Source organism: Amblyomma mixtum, chromosome 3 (genome assembly GCF_055824585.1).
Source record: "Amblyomma mixtum isolate Tamu chromosome 3, ASM5582458v1, whole genome shotgun sequence".
NCBI classification, from domain to species: Eukaryota; Metazoa; Arthropoda; class Arachnida; order Ixodida; family Ixodidae; genus Amblyomma; species Amblyomma mixtum.
In genome coordinates, this window is record NC_143014.1 from 35,558,709 (window position 1) to 35,578,892 (window position 20,184).

Here is a 20,184-nt window from a genome sequence, read left to right on the forward strand (position 1 = left end):
GTTATCAAGAATATATAGGTTTGCTTCAGGGTTGTGCAGTGTGGTTCGTTTCCCATCATTAGCACTCCAAAGTTCCCAAGGGTGAGGTGACCTACTGTCTTCACCGCTCCAGGGATTAGGAGCTCCATGGGCAGTACAAGAGCTCTGTTAGATAAAAGTGACCCAGTAGCAACTCTAGTGGCTGGCATGTTTTACAGTCGAGCCCACTTACAACAGCTGCAGTTATAATGAATGCTTGCTTATTACAAACGAGGGCGATGCTACCGTCAAATTACTGCATTAGGGCAATGGCATTGCATCTTAGATACAGCGAACAACTGTGGCAGCACAACTCGATTATAGCGAACAAGGAGGCAGTGTAAACACTGTTCCGCAGTCGAAAATCAGCGCTTCTTGCTGGAGCGGAGAGTGTCTCCTAACCACTGTGTCAACCCCTTCCTGCAGAAATAATGTGGCAGACCATGAAAGCATAAACTATAAAAATAATTAACAAATAAAAAAATATGGGACGCATGGAATGCCGACAAAGCTTTTACCAGATGTGGTGGTCAAAAAAGTACGCCTTGAAAGGCAATGCTTAGCGGTGGTGGAAAGTGCATTAAGCTTTGTGTTAGCGGCTTCTGTGCAGCAGCATGAACGGCAGCAACCGGCAGTCACCGTTTGTCATCGGGAAGACTGGCAAGGCACCGTGCTCTGGAAGCTACATTCTCGTACGGTCTCGTACAAAAGACAGAATGACGCAAGACTTTTTTTTTTCATTCGACGAGTGTGTCACTAGGCGTAAGTGTAGAGGGGGCATGGGAATGACAGGCAACAACTGTGCAGTGCACCACGTGCTGCCTTCCCTCACTGTGGTGACCACGCTCCTCTGCTACCAAACGCGATGAGCAAGACCAGTCATTTGACGTCTTGTCAGCAGCGTGCCACCAGTACATATTGATAGCAACTGACCAACCGGGTGCCCTAACGTTCCAGTTCAAATTTCTCTACTCCACGCTGTGGAATGATGAGATGCCATGCATGAAACTGACTGGAGAGTTTATCCAGAATTACTTCAGTAAAGCAGCATTTGGGAACCCGGAGACGGTGGAAGACGCTGTCGAACACTGCGTTATCGGACACATGTGGATTTGTGCCAACACGTCGTTGATGCGCAGTTGCCCGACCCGATTTCGCATGGGAATACTGCACTGGTGCAGATGACGACATTGACATCGGAAAGCCATGCACTGAAGAACATAACAGTACGCGAAGTACGGGAACTCTCGCACAGTCGGGAATTTGATTAGGACAATAACAAGGAGGCCAACCTATAACCTGCTACTGTGAGGACTTCTACCGCGATTAGTTAAATCGCATCCATAAACCAGCTAGCTGGTAGCAAGGAAATCGGCAAGGAGAATATGATTGCGCTTGAAAGCTTGGGGCCGTAATAGGGTCTAGTTTGAATAAGCAGCCATGCAAAAAGGGCTTACAATGTGCGACTGTATTTTTGGAAGCAACATGGGAAGTCCACTTATTACGAACCTCGGATACAATGAACACATTCCGCATGACCATCAGGTTCGTTATAAGTGGGCTCAACTGTGTATCAAGGGTGTACACCAAGAGAACTTGTGGCAGAGGCATAATATAGAGTGCAAGCACAAAAAGAACCCATCCAATAGTGACCAACTATACCAGCTTGGCAACACATAGAAAGAGAAAAAAAATTTCCACAGGGCATGAAATTCACGCACTTTTCTCGGCCAGAACGTGGCTCGATAGCCCTGACAGTCTGGGTGTTGCGCTTTACAACCAAAACATCTTCAGTGCTGAAGTCGTCCTCTTCCACGTTGTCACAGCCGCCCATTGTGCAGATATATCGCACCTGCATGCAAGTACCATACTTCATCATCAGCATGAAAGCACACACTGCGTTTCAGCAGTTACGCAATTCTCGAGACAAGCAGAATGAAATGGGAAAGTTCCAGAGTGTTGTGATAGGATCCACACAATTTGTATGCCCAACTCCATTAAGCTGAAGAAGAGGGAAAAGTAGTAAACAAAAGAGAAAATACCCACACAATTTTTATGCCTAACACCATTAAGCTGAAGAAGAGGAAGGAAGAGGAAGCTGAAGGAAGAGGTAGTAAACAAAAAAAGATACCTAACAGCCTAAATAAGATACAGGGGCATCTGTGGGCAACCAGTGTGGATGCATTTCTGGAGTAGTTGCATAGTACTCCTCACGTGTATTTTTCTTACCAAATTTTCTTTCCTAATTGTCTGTGGAGTTTCACTCAGTGTTCTGCATGTGTATTTTCTTACCAATTTTTCTTTCCAAATTGTTTGTGGTTTGTGGTATACAACCAATGCGTTGCTAAGTATCACTACGGTGAAACTCTGCTCAATGCATCGACCCTACTCCCGACTGTTAGTGGCATCACTACCACATGACTTGACCTCATAGAAGCTACAGCTTGCAGTACTTAGGTGTTCTAAGCACCAAAATATCTGTTTTTTGGGGGGCAGCCTCAAGTGTTAAAAGAGCCTAAGCAAGGCTCATTTTTGCTCACAGCACACGAAAGACGGGACGAAAGATGAAGGTATGACATGAACAAGCGCTGCAAACCTGCTGTCATATCTTCATTCCCTCTACCGTGCGCTGCAAGCAAAAATGAACACGCACCAACTTGCCCAAATTTCTGCTTTACTTAAGCAAGAAAGTCCCTTTGTAGCATTCCTTGGTACCCCAAGAAAGCAAGCTACAGGCACTGGCTCACTGGTGGATATCAGCACACCCAAGAGAAACAGAGGTGAAAAAACAGTGGGTCATTACACCACATTTGGAGTAATACTTCAAAAATAGCTTGTGCAGAGAATGTGTTGAACACTATTACAACACTGAAACACAGAACATAGGCAATTTATTTCAACCTTCCTCCCCCCGGGAAAATAATACTATTGAGGTCTCAGGTACTTGGTAGGTATCTTCAGGCAGGAGGCTCAATTCGAAGCATATAACCAAGAAAATTCAGAGGGCACTTCAGACTGCTTACGTGCTTACCTGCTTACCTTTCGCGAGTTAACCTCCAACCTGACTAAGAGACGTATGCTATATACAAAGAGAATTCATATGGCACCACCCACAACTATCTATGATGAATGGCTGCATCACAATTTGGTAGGAAAATTGCTTTTTGAGGAAAGGAAATGAAATGACACAGTAACTGTCTCACATCTCAATGCGCACCTCAACCATGCCTTAAGAAAAGAGGTAAAGTGTTTGGGAAGGCATACAATTGAAGGTGCAAATGTCATCGGTTCGAGTCCCTATCACAAGCTAGCCTCCAACTTGACTATCACATGTAAGCTATATAAAACTAGAAATCGCATGACACCACCCAGGACCCTGTACAACGAACGGTTGCGTCACAATTTTGGTACTTTTTTGGGAAAACTGGTACCACATTGAGGTCAGCCAGCGTAGGGTCTATATAGACAAACGACATGTATATGATCGTTTGAACTGACGGTGCTTGGCTTACCGCGTGCATCCTACCGCTTGATGATGTCACCCTAGTTTTCTTGCCACTGCTGGGATTTTGTGTACCATCTCGGAGCACACACTAACAAACTAACACACGCTGCCAGCTTTTCTCGTAATGGGACCAGTAATGCTTTCGCATTAAAAGTATCTTTTTCAGTTCTTGTAGTGGACTGCTGTCTCCATGGATGACAGGCAGTGTGGGCTTAGCTTGCAGTTTCCCAGTGTCCTTTGCATTCCCCACTCATCCTTCAAGGCCATCATGAAACTCTGCAAGCGTACCTTGATGGCCTCTTGGCATTAACTGTAAACAGCACAATTCGCAGTGCAATTTTGAGACTAGTTGTTTTGAGATATCACATACCTTATATCACATTTTTATCCTTGGTCACATGATAGTATACCTCAGCACTTTTCATGTGTTTGAAGTTTTGGATTAGATTGTTGGTGCGCCATTGAGAACGTTTCTACAGCGTGTTCCGCAATTAACACATGAAACAAAAATAAAAACGTGAAGAAACACTGAAAGGAATCACGGAAACATAAATGAAAATACCGCAGCCGACGCGGCAGCGATGCTGATGGCGCTAGCGGCGCGGCTCATGACGATGCCCATGGCCGTTAGGCTGCCCCAAGTCAAGAGAGTTCTAATTATGGTTCTGGTTTCGAAATCGCGGCATTTATGGCTGTCGGTCTAACTTGAGGAGTAGTGTACATGAATTTGCACGTATAACAAAAAATGAAAGCAAGTAAAGCGGTAACCGCATGAGGCGATATTCCTTCGCGATGCGTCGCACGATGACGACGCCGTCACCCATCGCTGTCGCTGGCGCAAACTGCACGAAGCGACGGGACTCAGCGTCGGAGCGGCGCGTTTTCATTGTTGCTCGACTGCTGCTACTTCAACGTTCAGTCATTTTGCGTTAATTAACGCGTAGAACAACGTTTCTAAGGCTCCATACACGATAAAACGCAATAAAAACATTGACAAAAATATATGTGGGCAATAATTTTATTTTTGTCTAATACGCAAAGTCACGTGACATAGAAAAGTGCGCACATTTTTTCCTTTCTCCATGAACGCACACTTTTTCCATCTGTTGCCGCCCCCCCCCCCCCCCCCCCCCTCCCAACGTCGTTGTGCGCCATGGAATGCCGATGGAAACTCGCATTGTTCAGAACCTGCCATGGTGAGGAGTACGTCGGCTGCTGTTCTGCTGAAAAAAAAAAAACGACTTTCGCGCGCAAAACGGCTCGGAAGTTGCGCGCCCGCAAGGCCTACCGTCATTGGCTAGTCTCGCACGGCACTTCCGGGCGGTGGGCGAAATTTTCTGCAAACCCAGAAACTGGGCGACGCGATGAGCGACAGTGGTTCGGCGGCCCTCAGCTCATCGCGCGATGCCATCGCGCGGTGTGTCACCGCGAATTATCGCCTAATGCGGTTAGCGCTTAATAGCTGACTGCTTCAAAAAACTCGTTCCTGAAAATATAAGAGTGCGAAAGCAGGAATCATTAAAATCCAAAGGCAACGTAATTTCAGCAAAAAAGTCTGGTTCTGGTAAGTTGTTAGCACATTTCCAAAACTTGCAGTGCGCTTTAAAAAAAAAAGGAAAACATCCATATATGAATATTCTTTGAACATCCACTAACTGATATCTGAACCCAGCAGTACCCTCAACATGGAAAGGATATCAATACATGGACATTAGACGTTAGGACCATTCGTGGATATCTTCATGGTTTACTGGGTAAGGGATGTCAAAAAGAAACCTATCCTCGTGTGTCTTTGCTTTCGTCCTGCGCTGTTCCTTTTTGAAATGGCATACTCGCCCAAGCATTAGTTCTTAAATGAGGCATGGACATGTGTTTTCGTAGGTTACGTTTCTAGGGGCCATGGTAAGCATGCTAGACTGCTACGTTTTTGCCCACTCTACGTGTCGCTGCAGAGCCATGTCGGCGTTTCGCAAGACAGAGAAACGATAGACCATATTCTTACCTACTGTAAGACCCTCCAACTCTCAGTGCATGATGTCACCACAGGAATCCGCGAAGCACTAGGGTTTCGGAATAGCCAGAACATGCTCAATTTTCGAAAAATAAAAACAAGAGACAATTAGAGAGTTGATGGAGAAGGTCAAGAGAGTAGTTAGTAATAGGAATAAAATTAGCAATTAATCCAAAGATACTGAGCATGCTAGGAAATAATGGCTAGGTGACACTTGGCACCATCCCGATAGAAAGCGGGGAGACACTTTTAGCACTTGATCTCACCCCCACTGCTCTCTGCGCATGCGCTGCATTGCTATGGCGACGGAGGCACGTGTCGTCTGCTTCTCACAGAACCACTGCAGCACAACTATCAATTTTGAGGTACAACTCTCGTTTTCGGCCTAACAGTAGTCAAGCTAGCCATGCCAAACACGAAATCTTGCCTACCAGGCATTCTTGCGGTGGATGAGGTGCTCTTTAAGAAACTCGCATAGACGGTGGCGCCAGCTTTCCCTTTAGGTAATGTTTAGAAACTCTGTAGCTGCCATTGGTCCATCGTTCCCAAATAACCTTCTTGACGCTCATGTGCTGTGTGATGTTAGTGCATGAGTGCACGTTAAAGATCCCCAGGTGATTGAAATTATTCCCAAGACCTCCACTACGCCACCCCTTTATTCCTTTCATCTTCCACTCCCTCTTTCATCCCTTCCCTTGTAGCACAGTTCGGGTGTCCACCTAGATATATGTGTGACAGTTACTGTGTCATTTCCTTTCCTCAAAACCAATTTTCAATCAGTTCGTTGCAAGAGGTACCACCGGGAAGCAGCCAAAGATCGTTTTTTCATTTTCCCTGAAAATCATACGAGAGCAAAACGAAACAGCATTGCAGCCAGAGCAGCACTGCAGGCAGGGCATGTAAATAGGCCAGCGTTTTCAGATATCCCATACCTTAAAGAAAGGAACAATGTAAAGATGATGAAAATTTTATGTATGTTTCCATGATGAACGTGAAATGGTACTTCCACTACCTGAAGTGACGAGAAGTTTAATTGCCTTGTACCAAGTACTTGTTACTCACGCAAATAACTCTGAACTGCATTTGATTAAAAATATTTCTGTACATCAACAATTTTTTTTTATGCAGTCTCTCTTTTAACGAGTAAATTAAGAGAACAGATTGGTTCATTGCTGAGGGGTGAAAAACAAAGCTGTCTTGCCTGCCCAGTGTGAATGTTGATTCCATAGGTGCGAGCCTCCTTGCCGCCTGTAATGACAAGGTCATCACCCAGGCGATACGAGCTCCTCAGAAGAAAATCAGCAGACAAAGGAAGTGGTTCCACAGTGTCCCCATTGAATTTGTACAGTGAGCCATCCAACGATGGGACAAGACGCACCCGCTGACCTCGGTTACGCATCTGATATTGTGAAGAAATGAAGGGAAGGTGTAAGGTTGAGGTTCAACATTACAATTACTTCAGACTACATTCAACCAAAGGCCACACTAGAAAGCAGCAGGAGAGACACAATTGCATGAATATACACTAAATTTGTGTGCACACTGTTATAAGGTCATAGAGTGAAAAAGAGAGGAAACAACTCTTTAGAAAAAGATTTATAGATTTATCACTGGCTTTCCCTGAAAATTAATTCAGACAAACGCAGGTACAGCAGCATGCATTGTATGTACAACACTCATGACTTCTGTGAAGCTCGTGCCATAAAAGAGCCAGAAAACATATTTGTCTCATACTAATGTCAGGGGGCACACAAAAAAAAAAGAAAAGGGGTTCATTTTCACTACACATGTTCAAAATTTATCTGTAACCAAAGCTTCCTAAACATGGCACGTTTAGCCCCGTTCTCTTTCAGTTACCTATCTCACAGTGTTTGATTTGAATCAACAAATCTGAATTCCTTTTATTTATTATTATTATTATTATTATTATTATTATTATTATTATTATTATTATTACCTTTATAATTTTTCTTTAATTTTATTTCATTTTTTTTTTAGTTTTGAGCACCTGTCATTCACCACCTGTGCCTTGGCCAATCCCCTGCAGTGGGCACGTGCCATTATCTTGAGGACAACAACAACATACATTGTTCAACACGGACACATGCAACAGATAGAAAAATGACAAAATTGATGTGTAGGCTATTAGAACCTTTCTGTGTACATGATCTCCCAATGGCAAAAAGTTTTTCTATGTATGGGCTAGCTCAGTAAAACTTTCATGTTTCTCCTTTTTATGATTTTTATCCTTGCTCACAAGCTAGTCATACCTCAGCACTTTTCACGTGCTTGAAGTGTTTGATTACATTGTTGGTGCACTGCTGAGAACACTTATACAGCGCGTTCCACAAAAAACGCATGCCATAGAATGGTTCTCTCAGCTAAACAGGTGAATTTTTTAGCTCAAATTTCACATAGAAACGACATGTGATCAGCAGAATTGTTTTATGCTACATTTGCTTGAGGTACTTACCTGAATCAAACAAATAAAGCCAGATACTGGCATCGTTTGCGGCGACAACGAAACAAAACAAGTTATTACCTTAGCCACTGCATCGGTGGCACCATCTCATTTGTCGGCCGTGGTGATTCAGCAAAGGAGGGGGGCGTTTCGCGAGAGGTTTGAAGATGCTTTTTCACAAAAGACTTGAAATTAAATGGAGTTTTGGCCAAACCAAGTATTTTTGTGGTTATCGTTACCCACACAATTTTGTGTGTGGTCTTGACGTTTTCTTCTTTGTGGTTTTAATTCTATTGCTTGCTGCGAGGAGTATGTGGAGCGCGGGACGACCTATCCTGCCATTCATGTAATTTCGACAGACTGTTTGAGAGTCCGTAAGTATTGCTAGCAACCGCCTGGTTCTATAGCCCTCCACTACCACTGGAGCAACGGCTACTTTCTCGCCTCTGCAGCCATGCAATCTCGCATAGACGCGCTGGTCATTTCACGTAAAGATGAATCAACCACCGCGGCCACTGTGATTTTGATGTCTCCTCCTCTCCAGGACGCATCTGCATATACGGTCGTGTCTTGAGGAGCGTATGTTATCTCAATGAATTCGGCCCTTGCTTCTCTTCTGCCTCAGTGGAGGTTGGGGTCCATGTTCCTTGGTATTGGCGCTACCTTGAGGGACTTGCGAAGCTCGCGGTATCAGAGTCTCAGTAAAGGCGTTCTTCCAGTCCTTGTCTGCAACAGCATGAGTTTTTGCGACTCAAGCTGCGCCTCTCGTACCTCCCCAAAGGTGTTTTACAATCCCAGGGCCATGAGTTTTTCAGTAGACGTGTTGCGTGGTAGTCGGAGCGCTGTCTTATAATATAAGCTTTGCGTAGCAGGGCATCCGCTTGTTGTGTTTAGCTCTTGTTGAGGCACTGCTAGGGTAGGCTGTACGTGATTCGGCTAACTGCCAGGTTTCTGACTAGTTTTAGTGTGCCGTGTTCACGCATGCCATGTCGCCTGTTGGTGGTGCGGGTAATCATGCATGCGACTTGTAGCGTTGTAGCTTTGAGCAGGGTGAAAGTATGAGTACTGCGCTGGTTGGATTGAATCCATATGCCTACGATTCTTATTGTTGTCCTTTCCGGTATGGGCGTTCCTTCCAGGTAGACCTTGAGTTTCAGGTCCTCAGACGGGACGGTCTGGTTTTGCTTGTCACTCCAGACTCGCAGAAGTTCCGATTTCTCAGTCGAGCATGCGAGTCCTCTTTCTCCGAGGTATTGCTCTACACAGGAGGCATCTTCCTGCAGTCTTTCTTCCTTCTCTCCGAGGGAACCCGTGTTTGTCCAGACTGTTATGTCGTTGGCATACATGACGTGCCTGATACCTTCGATATTCTCTAGTTTTCGAGCTAGGGCTACCATAGCTATGATGAAGAGTATGGGTGAGATAACTGATTCTTGGAGTGTTCCCTTGTTTGACGTGCGAATTTCGTCCAATCGAAGGTCTCCTATGCCGATGGTGGCAGTTCTACCAGAGGCATCCAATGAGGGAGACCTTGAAACAAGAATGCAACAGATGATGCAGGATATGATGCAACAAATCCAATCGCAAATGGAACAAATGTAAGCGCAACTATAAGGGCAGATCTCAGAGATCAGAATTAGGGAAAGAGCGCACAACCATTCAGCGCTAACGACTTTCGCTAACAAGACAACAGCAGTAACACATAAACATGATCAACACGTGTCAGCAAGAACAAGAATACTTAGATATTTGGCAATGGAACTGCAGAGGCTACCAGGACACACTGGGATGAGAGGGAACCAAGAGGTCGACCGGATAGCTCGAGGATACATTACTCTCCGAGCATCTGATGAGAGCGTGGAACTCGCGCCAGCACCCAAGAATTACTTGGAAATACTAGAAAACTATAGAGGCAGAAGAATGCGATATTCCCCGCCGCACAAATCTCTCAACACAAAGGAAGCTGTCGCTTGGAAACAATTACAGACAGGCTCTTACCCAAACCTACATACATACTAAACATAATGCACCCTACGATACATGCGGACACATCTCCATGGTGCGACGAAAAACCCACTCTATATCACATCACATGGGCCTGCCAAAACATAGACGTGGTCCCCAAAATATGAAACCCGAGTGCGGAGCAATGGGAGACTGCTGTCCAGCGACCGCTGTGAAAACAAACAAGCTATGGTACAGCGAGCTCAACGGGTGGCAGTGGCCAGCGGAGCCCTGGTCTGAGGGCAACCGACCATCGATTGGAGGTGGACAACGTCGAGAGAGAAGACTCCTGAGGATACAACCAAGGAGAGAACGTCTCTGAAGATGACCCAAAACCGCAGAAAAAGAACTAGAGTACAACAAAGTTTTTCCTTCCTTCCTTCCTTGTGATTATCGATAAAGCAGTAGAAACAGCGCCTTCAACCCTCCCGCAAAACAACCCCCCCTCCCCAACTCCTCTGCCAAATCTCCACGGCCAACAAACGAGATGGCGCCGCCGATGCAATCGGTGAGAGAGCGGCTTGTTCGGTTTCATCGCTGCTGTAGACGATGCGAATACCCGGCTTTTTTGCTTAATTCAGGCAAGTATCCCAAACAAATGTAGCACAAAACAATTCTGCCGGCCAAAGCCATTTCTGTGCGAAATTTGAGCTCGAACAATTCACCAGTTTAGCTGAAAGAAGCATACTACGGTGCACATTTAATTGCGGAACAGCCTGTATATGCCTTGTAGGGCTTCACGAAATAAAGTTGAAAGTCTGTGCTTGTGCAGGTAAGTGCTCCTTCTCTGTCCTCGTCCCTTTTGAGCAGCAATGATTTTGCTGAACCAACTAGCCTGACAACTTTTAAAGCAAAATTACAAGATCAGGAAATAAATTTTTGTGTTACATAGTGAGCACTTTTCTAGGTATCTGCCAAGTCTGCAATAGAAAACTACATCTCATGTTCATAAATTCTGACAGCAACTGCTACATGCTAAAATTGTCATAACATAACGGAAACTACTGCAGTAATAATGCACCTCCTAAATTGCAAATGCTGCTAAAAGGCCATTTGTGACAACAACAGAAATATATAAACGAATTTTCTCGAACCATGCTTACGGACGTTAAAAGAGTAAAAAACTGAGCTAGTTGGTTCATACATCTGGGTGGGTACAGCAGGAACAACAAAACGGACGCAGAAATTAACACACAGAACGTGGACGAAGCTGAACCTGCTTCGTCCACATTCTGTGTGTTTCTTTCTGCGTCCGCGTTTTGTTGCTCCTGCTGTACCCACCCAGAAACACTTACGCACTACATACTTTTATAAAAAAATTAAATCAAACTTCATACGGCACGAAAACCTCAAACCCTCAAATTACCAAAGGACAAATGTTTGTGCATGCGCATTGCGACATTGCAGTGGAAGGGTATGCTTACTTCCAGTTTACTAAGGCTTGAAGAAAGAAGTGCTCCTGGTCCCGTTTCGTGCGACCACACAAGGTTTCCGTGAGCTTTGGGATCAAGAGCAGTGATCTTGCCATCGAGTGTGCTCACAATGAACAACTCACTGCAACAAATTGCATACGTATACAGGTAAATGTTAATGCACATGAAAAATGCGCCATGCATACTCGGTATAGTTAATAATGGGACGCTAAACTCCTGAAGCCCTTTGTGCGTTTTAAACAAGTTCGGTGCCAGCTGTGCTTGAGTCAACATGTCAAGAAAGCACATTCGATCATCGACATTCCAATGACGACAGAGCGTGCACTGTTGTGCTGCAAGGGTGATCTAAAATACAGACGTACAAGAGATAACAGTTACCATACCCACAAATTTTAATACAACAAATCGAGCCGCATAGCGAGCAATCGCGAGGCACCGACCGGCACGCACAATGCTCTCGCAACAAACAAGGAAAACCTCCTCAGGCACGTGCGTGGGATATGGGACTCCCTCTCAGCATTATTAGATGATAGCACGAATCGGAACGTGCAAATGTGCTAAGGTAGTGACCAATGCCCTGCACAAGAAAGGCCCCACTAGATCCAGCGAAACGTAAGTACACGGGCACTAGCCCGCGCTATGAGTCATGCTCTCACCGGAACGTCTTTCCCTCGACAGCGTCGCTCGGTTTCGGAGCCTTGGAGCAATCTGGAAGTTCTTTGGTAGACGACTCGTCCGTGCCTTGAACCACGAAGGTACACAGGAGCATCAGAAATACGTGAAATAAATGCATTCTAGACCACTATCTTGGCATGACAGCTCAAGAACGCACGATCCCGAGCATCACGTGAGGACCACCAAACGGCTGCGGTGCGTGCAGCAGACGTTGAGTTTGTTTTCATCCAAACCCCAACGTGTAAAGCAGTGACGTGTTCTCACTGGGTTGCTCAAGGCGAGTCGCAGTTTAGTATTTGCCATTAGATACTGCTGAACATTTTTATGGCAATTATATTTTCTGAACTTTAGCTTAAAATACTAAAAGCCTAAAAAAAGTGAATTTAAGACATTATGAAGTCTTTACGACTGGCGTTTCTTACAGTTACCCGCTCTCTCTCTCTTTCTCTATCTCTCTCAATTTTTATTTTAAGGTTCCATGGTCACTTTTCTTCCTTTTTAGAGCCTTACTACTGCAGGTATTCGCGATTCTTTTCTGTGCTTTCTCTATTCTTTTTTTTTATTTATCTATTCCTTCAAAACGCGGTTAACGTGGTTAATGCATTAAGGCGGGGGCCGGGGGTAGCACAGTTACTGCGCCTTTTATTTCGTCAAACATAATTTTTATTTTATTTTTACCCGTGGAAAAAGAAAGGCGCAGTGACCACGTATTTATTATTTTAAATATTGGCGGAACTACCTCCTGGGAGCTCGCAGACGACAAAAAAAAAAAAAAGAGCGAGACGTGGGAGGTGACACATAGAGAGATGACAGGACGCCGGTAGACAAATCGTATTGCCATTTTCTTTGAATTAAGACAATAGCGAGTGCCAGCACCGCTGTCGGCAAAAGAGGGAAAACCTGCCAACGTTTCGACAAGAGGGCAAAGAGGGGTTGTCTTCGTCTGGGCTGGGCGACGAAGACAGGTCAGTCGGAAACATCTAGAAATCAGCGCTGGCGCGGCAGGCAGCGGCGTTACAGTGCTCTAGAACCTTGGGCAGTGTGTCGTCCGGGCTGGGAAGCAATGGAGGAGGCGCGGCCGTCGCAGCGATGACAGGCGCGCCAGGCGGCCAGGGGGCGCTGCTAGTAAGAGGAGTGCCAAGGAGTGGTGGAAGCGCAGCTCGAGCGCGCAGTCGTTTCACGTGCTGGCAGAGAAGAATTTGTGTTTTGTTGTTGTGCGCGTTGCATCGCCGTGTGTTGCGTTTTTCTGGTGTATTGTTGACGTCTGACTGTGCTTAAGAGTTGGATTAAGCGAGTAATGCGTGCACAATGACGGAGAGACGACGAGACAAAAGGGACACCACATGTTTTGTGCCGGGCTGCAACAGTGGTTACCGGTTGCAGGATGCAGCCTTTGTGCACAGGATGCAGCCTTTGTGCTGAATGCTTGACAATTTCCAAGGTGGCTGCAAACCAGATCTCGCAAAATGAGTTTATCCGGCAGTTTGATTGTGGCGGCCTATTGTATCCGTCTGGTCAACTTGCAAAATTAATCACCACACTGGAAGACTCATTCACTATTTTTTTTAGCACCAGAAAGATTAGTGCAGCAAGCATGTCTGATTTTGCTTCCTTTCTGCATGGTATTTCCCTTCCAATGGTTGGCTGTCCTGCCCATGATAGTGATGTCTCCCTTCGAATTGTTAAGTTTTATGTGCTCCTCAGGTTCAGATTCTACACGAAATCTTTGAACAAAGACAGGAGCTCTCAGCGAGAACGACTGAAGCACCTTAAGCTGAGGAGGTGCAAATGATTGTGGTGTATGTAGCCTGCCAAGGCTCTGCTTTGCATGCTGTGTCATGTTTGGAACTTGAATAAATAAATGTCAGCACATTGACCCGTTGTTTTCGCTCAATGCGCGAACTTTCTTAACCAATGAAAATGTCCTGGGCGTGAGTTTCAAAACGCCGCAGGCTTCGAACAATTGCCTCCACGCAACGAATTTACCAGCTTGTGTGCACAGTATCGGAAACGTGAGGTCCAGCAAGCACACGCTGAATGCGACCTGTACTTTAGCTCATGGCTAACGGCCGTTAAAGCGTGCACCGATCAAAATTCTCGTCGTTGGTATTATCGGTTTTCTACTGCTGCGCACTGCACGAAACAACGCATTATTGTTGAAATGTTGCACCTGCTTAGGTAAATGTGCCATCAGCAGCCAGCAAATACCTCAAAAATGCACCACTCAGTACTTAAACAACGTACCGCGGCCCTACCGCGGCAACGCAGCGGACGGCTCGCGGAGCAGCCGAGCAGGCCTTGCTTGGCACACCTATTACACGCAGCGCCCCCTGGCCGCCAGCGGAGCAGTCATCGCGAAAAGAGCCCTTCCTCCGCCGCCGCACGGCACACTGCCCAAGGTTCTAGAGCACTGTAGCGGCGTGGACCCACGTAACGCTCTAACCACACGATCGCCGCCTAGGCGATGGCGCTGCGGTCGCTTTACGATGGGCGCGTCGTCTGCTACTCCGTATTTACAAAACCGTATTTACGGAATACGAACATAGTTTCGAAGCGAAAAGCTCCACTTCTCGCATGAAAAGCTGAAGGTCAAATCAGGCCTGCATTTGACCTCTAACTGGAGACGCGCCGGAGGTGTGGCCGAGACGTCATACCACTTGACACTTCGCAGCTGTTACCGCTCGTTCCGCCGCGCGACTATTTCTGGGGGCCCTAGCGCGACCGCTCGCTCTCGCCAGTTGTGTCACGTCACTAACCACGTGATTCGCTCCGTTCTTCCATCCATGTATGAATATTCTTTGAACATCCACTAACTGATATCTGAACCCTCAACATTCAGAGGATATCAATACATGGACATTGGACGTTAGGCCCATTTGTGGATATCCTCTGCATATACATGGTTTTCTAGGTAAGGGATGTCAAAAAGGAGACTCCTCCTGTGTCTTCCCCTTCGTCCCTGTCAAAAGCCGAATTCGTGTATACGCCAAATACCAAATATTGTCTTCCCGGCATTCTTGCCGTGGATGAAGTGCTCGTTAAGAAACTCGCATAGACGGTTGCGCCAGCCTTTCCCTCTAGGTATGTTACTGTGCTCTAGTAATGTTTAGAAACTCCATAGCTGCCATTGGTCCATCATTCCCATGGAGGAAAAAAAACTGAGGAGGGAGCGGCCGTCGACAACCTTGAAGCCTAGTCTTAACAAGTAAAGACATAGTAAAAAAAAGAAAGTGTGCCCCCCCCCCCCCCCCCCCCCCCCCCCCGTGATCACACCACGTGGTAGCGTGCGGTAAAATTATAGTGAACTAGAATACTATCTTCTAGTTCACTATAGGTAAAATCTAGCTCCGCTGCGCGCGCGCATGCGCAGATTAGCGCGGCAGACTGACTGTAGATTAACCTCCTTGCTGTAGACGCCCGCGCCGCGGGTCGCACATACGCGCGCACTAAAACCATTTTCCTCCATGACTAAAAAATACCTGAATCAAAACATAAAGGACACACTCAGAGAGCGAAAAACTGAGGGAGAAAACGGCTTCGTAAGCACTCGGCTTGCGAACGCTGGCCGCGTGACGTCACGCTCCCTCCTCAGTTTTTTTTCCTCCATGATCATTCCCAATAACCTCCTTGACGCCCATGTTACAGTGTGCGAAGACACGATTCATCAGCGATTGCACCGGTGGCGCCATTTCGTCTGTCGGCCGTGAAGATTCGGCAAAGGAAGTGGGAGAGTGTTTTGCGGGAGGTTTGACGATGCTGTACGCAGAAAGACTTCAAACTTAGCGCCGTTTTGGCCAAACTAAGCTTTTTGTGACCATTGATAAAGCAGTAGCTGAAGAATCGTCGTACCTCCCGCAAAAGGCCCCAGTCAGAATATTGCTTGCCAGTCCTTCGCCCATGGAGGCAAGCCTTCGCCTGATTGCAGTAGCCTCCACGGCCAACAAACGAGATGGCGCCACCGGTGCAATCGCTGAGATCATGGCTGAGATAGCGGCCTGTTTCGTTTTGTTATAGTGCCTAGAATATTCTAGGCACTATAGTTTTGTCGTCGCCGCAGACGATGCGAATATCCGACTTTTTCTTAATGGTTCGGGCAAATACCCCAAACATATGTGGTATAAAACAATTTTGCCGAGCAAATCTCGTATCGCTGAGCATGGTGGCAATTGCCACCAACCTATTTCAAAGGGAGCGCTCCTATTCATCCATATTAACTCTATGCTCTAGACCCCTTCTTGCGCTTACCTCTATGCACTTGCCACATGGACTCATGGATCCGGCTGATCCATGGTATCCATGGCTCCATGGGCTAACACGACGAGACGGATCGAAGCTTCACTGAAGATTCGCTTCTGCTCTTCTGTTTTCTCGACGCTTCAGAATGGTACTACTGTTCAGTGTTTTGCATCTAGCGAGACGTATTTCTCCTATTCTACCACTTCGCTGTTCTTTCCGCGACGTCTCGCTAGCGCTGCGGCGCAAGACATGTGCGTGCCGAGCAAGTTCTTCAGTACTCATCCTGCGACGCTGCTCTACTGAAACTGATTACATAGAATTCGAAAACTTTGTACAGAATAGCAGTTATGTGGAGCAGCAGCCACAGTTCTCTTTGCTTAACTTGCCTTGTGGCGGTCATGACGTCCTGGTTGTGCAGCCTCGAATCAAAAAGGGGCGCCGGATAAGAACTGATACTACTACGGCGTTGCAACTCGCCGAAGCAGTAGCCCTGTTGGAAACATTGCCAGGCTGGAAAGCTGCCGGCAGGCTAACACTCAAGACGGACAATGATATGCGGAAGCTAATATTCAAGTCGGGAAACTTGGACAGAATTCAGGATAGCGTTAAGGAAAAGTCTGCCTCTGCAATTTTTATTAACGTCGACATCCTGACCGGCGTGCAGCACGTAGCTCTTCAAGAGTTCTTTCGTCTTCCTATCTACGACAGGTACACGGTGGTCCTGAATATTTTTCGCCACCACGCACGCACTAAAGAGGCCAAGCTGCAGATTGCGCTTGCCGAGATTCCATACTACCGTGCCCGCATCTGGCACCTGCACAAAGGCAAGGGCCGCGATATGTCCGGCACGGGGCAGACCTACTACGAGCGGCAGCAGCAGCAGCTGGTGAGTCGCGAAGCGGCACTCCGAAGACAGTTGGGCGAACTCGAGGGAGAGCGTAGCTTGTTGCGGAAGAAGCGGCGCCAGCTCGAGTACCCCACTGTCGCCGTCGTGGGCTACACGAACGCCGGAAAAACTGCGCTCATCGGGCAGCTGACAGACGACAATCGCTTGCAGCCGCGCGACCAGCTCTTTGCCACGTTAGACGTGACTGCACATGCAGGCCGGCTTCGCGCTATAAAGACTGTCCTCTACATGGACACAGTAGGCTTCATCTCGGACATCCCCACCACCCTGGTGGCTTCGTTCGCGTCTACGCTCGAGGATGTGGTCCTGGCAGACGTCATCGTTCATGTGCGCGACCTAAGCCATCCGGACCGCGATGCTCAACGCAAGAATGTTCTCGAAACACTGGAACACATTGGTGTGCCTCCTAAACTTCTCAACAGCATCATTGAAGTGGGCAACAAAATAGACCTGTTGCCGTCACCACCTACAAGCTCGGAACAGTGTGTGCCCAGGTGTCTAATTTCTTGTGTTGATGGCAGAGGATTGTCAGAACTGAGAGAGATCATCGAGCACAAGCTTATTGAGAACACTGGGCGGACAGTAGTGAGGCTTCGTGTTCCCACTGGAGGGCCCGAATACACTTGGCTGTACAAAGAGGGCACATTCCTTTCATGTACTGCGGATGAGCATGACTGGAACTACTCTTTTGTTGATGTCGTACTCACCCCTGCTGCTGTTGCCAAGTTCAGGCACAATTTTGGAAATCAGTGCATCATGGAGTAAATCGTGGCGTGAAAAAAATGGTACACAGAATAGCCTTCTGTTCTGTCACTGTGTAGAAAACTCACACCAAATGCTCTCAACCTGCTTTCACACTGAACCAAGTTACTGAGGTTTAAAATCCAACAGAACTGCTTTAGGCTAGACTCTGCTGTGCTAGTAAAGAACCTACTTTGCTTCCATGCAATCTGTGCGCTGCATGTAATTTCACAGCTTGCAGAAAGGTAACAACCCATACGATGGCAAACAGCAAATGGACAGTTCATGATTATGCTCCTGAACTCTACTGGTGCCAAAGACATGCTCCTATCCTTGTGGGCCTTTGTGTATGCTACTGGCATCGACTGCCGAATGTGACCTCCCTCCGAACTTCCTCTCCCAATAACTAGGCCACTGGGCCATCCTACATAGAGTTTATATCAATCAATTAGTCCAAATTACCACTGGCAGTAGATGCAGCATTTAGATGATATCACTACTGTAATCTTGCAGCTACACAGAATTGAAGTGTTCTTTTAAAGGTGACATGCTGAATAGTGGAGCCCTGGATAAGAACCCCACCCATGAGCTCAAGCAACTCCTTCAGTAAAGCTTCCCCTTGGGTGCATTAGACAAACATTTTGAAAAGCTCATTCAATGGCAGTTTCATTTGTGTTACCATCATATTTCTGTTGGGCCACTGAACCTAATCTTATCTCCTGCCTACACAGTAATGGTTTAGTACCTTCTAGAGCACTGCATGCTCAGGCCGGGCCAGCTCTGGCCCATACATAGAGGAAATGCGTACGGCGTTTGATTCATTATTGCAAGTTGAAGTACACACAGGGTGTTCCAACAGTGATGAGGATGAAATATGGCCAGGCCATGGTGTTCATCGAGAAAAAGGAAATCACTGTTCTTATTTCCCTTCTGGTATGGTTGCATGTTCCTCGCGCAAAAAAAATTACATTGCCAATGTTTGTTTTACTGTTGCCTAAAACATCTCTGAAAAGAAAGAATCCTGGAGTGAAAGTCTTTCCAGTGGTTTAACAATAAATCACTGCTATAACTTTTTTACTGACATGGAATGAAAGTTCATTTGTAGACCAACTTTAATCAGCCCCGCTCATTGTGCTATGTAATTTTGGATGCGCATGCCTCGCCATGTCGTGCGAGAAGTTAAGAAGAAAATGCACAAAATCAAGCAGCAGGATCAATCCACTAAGCGACATTCTAATGGGGCTTTGCAACGTCTGACTCGTGGCTCATTTTTCACGAGTGCACTTGCCTACTGAACTACACAGCACCGCTGATTTGGCAGTTTCAGCTATCAACAGCACACACCATTAGGTCTGCCAGAAGACGCTCCACATCTGCTCAATTTTGTGTTGCCACTGAGGAATGGACATTTGAAGTCTCATAAGAACCGCTAGAGAAGGGCCTTCATTCAACTGCTCGACGGGGAGCAGTCTGTTCCAAAATAGTTAGTCTCCAAATGTCTGCCTTCGCTTCCCAAAAACGCATCTCTACGCTATGAGACACTCCACTGGAGAAGAGCATGTTGGTTTAGGGCACTTCGGGTCTTCAAACACACACTAAGCAATAAATAGGCGCTTTATAACATTTCGTCTCCACAGAAACGCACCCAGTGTGGCCAAGCTGCAAAATCGTCATTAAGGTCGCTTTGTTTAATATGCAAACAGCCCGAGACAATAGATCATATTTTTCTACACTGTTGGGAGGGGGTTTAAAAAAAAATGTCATTGCTACACCTTTGAGGATTAAGTCATCATGGGCCATAAAAAATGGCCAATTAAATATCCAGACGTAATGCAAAGCTTATTGCACGTTTATGCAACCCTTTTCATTTGGCTCTCGGATGTTTGGGGCTTCTCACAAACAAGATCACTGTTCAAAAAGCCGAGCAGGCAAACCCACCAAACATTTTCTTTTTGTATGTACTAAACTAATTTTATCTAGCGTTACTGCTATTTGAGTGCATTTGCCAGCCACTTTACTAGTACCAGGAGACTACTTGCACTCAATGAACATTTTACTGCTTGAGCTGCTGTCTTCAAGTTCCAAGAATGATCTCTGCACTGCAGATCTTTTTGAAGTCCTACAGTTTCATATTAGTCCATGTTCCTAGAAGCCTCTGGGTCTGTGATTATGATGCATACATCTCCCACATTT

General features: G+C 46.3%; 2 protein-coding genes across 5 annotated transcripts in view; one reads left to right on the top strand and one right to left on the bottom strand.

The window, feature by feature from the left end:
• LOC149349646 (eukaryotic translation initiation factor 2-alpha kinase 3-like) overlaps positions 1-12,352 on the bottom strand; it is a 73,998-nt gene extending 61,646 nt beyond the window's left edge. For all 4 annotated transcript variants that reach the window (XR_016290144.1, XR_016290143.1, XM_089578686.1 and 1 more), the window contains exons 1-4: positions 12,089-12,352; positions 11,424-11,553; positions 6,736-6,933; positions 1,740-1,870 (exon numbers count right to left, since the gene is read on the bottom strand). Coding sequence is in view for 2 of the 4 variants with exons in the window: in XM_089578686.1 (XP_089434812.1) it covers positions 1,740-1,870; positions 6,736-6,933; positions 11,424-11,553; positions 12,089-12,225 (596 nt within the window). In the remaining 2 variants the exon portion in view is untranslated. The remainder of the gene's footprint in view (positions 1-1,739; positions 1,871-6,735; positions 6,934-11,423; positions 11,554-12,088) is intronic.
• Positions 12,353-16,352: 4,000 nt separating this feature from the next.
• LOC149349648 (putative GTP-binding protein 6) lies at positions 16,353-19,072 on the top strand. Its single transcript, XM_089578691.1, has one exon. The coding sequence runs from the start codon at positions 16,489-16,491 to the stop codon at positions 18,013-18,015; it is 1,527 nt and encodes a 508-aa protein (XP_089434817.1). The 5' UTR covers positions 16,353-16,488; the 3' UTR covers positions 18,016-19,072.
• The last annotated feature ends 1,112 nt before the right edge of the window (positions 19,073-20,184 follow it).

Coding starts and splice junctions, on each gene's coding strand:
- LOC149349648 (XM_089578691.1), top strand. CDS start 16,489: ATGGTACTACTGTTCAGTGTTTTGCATCTAGCGAGACGTATTTCTCCT.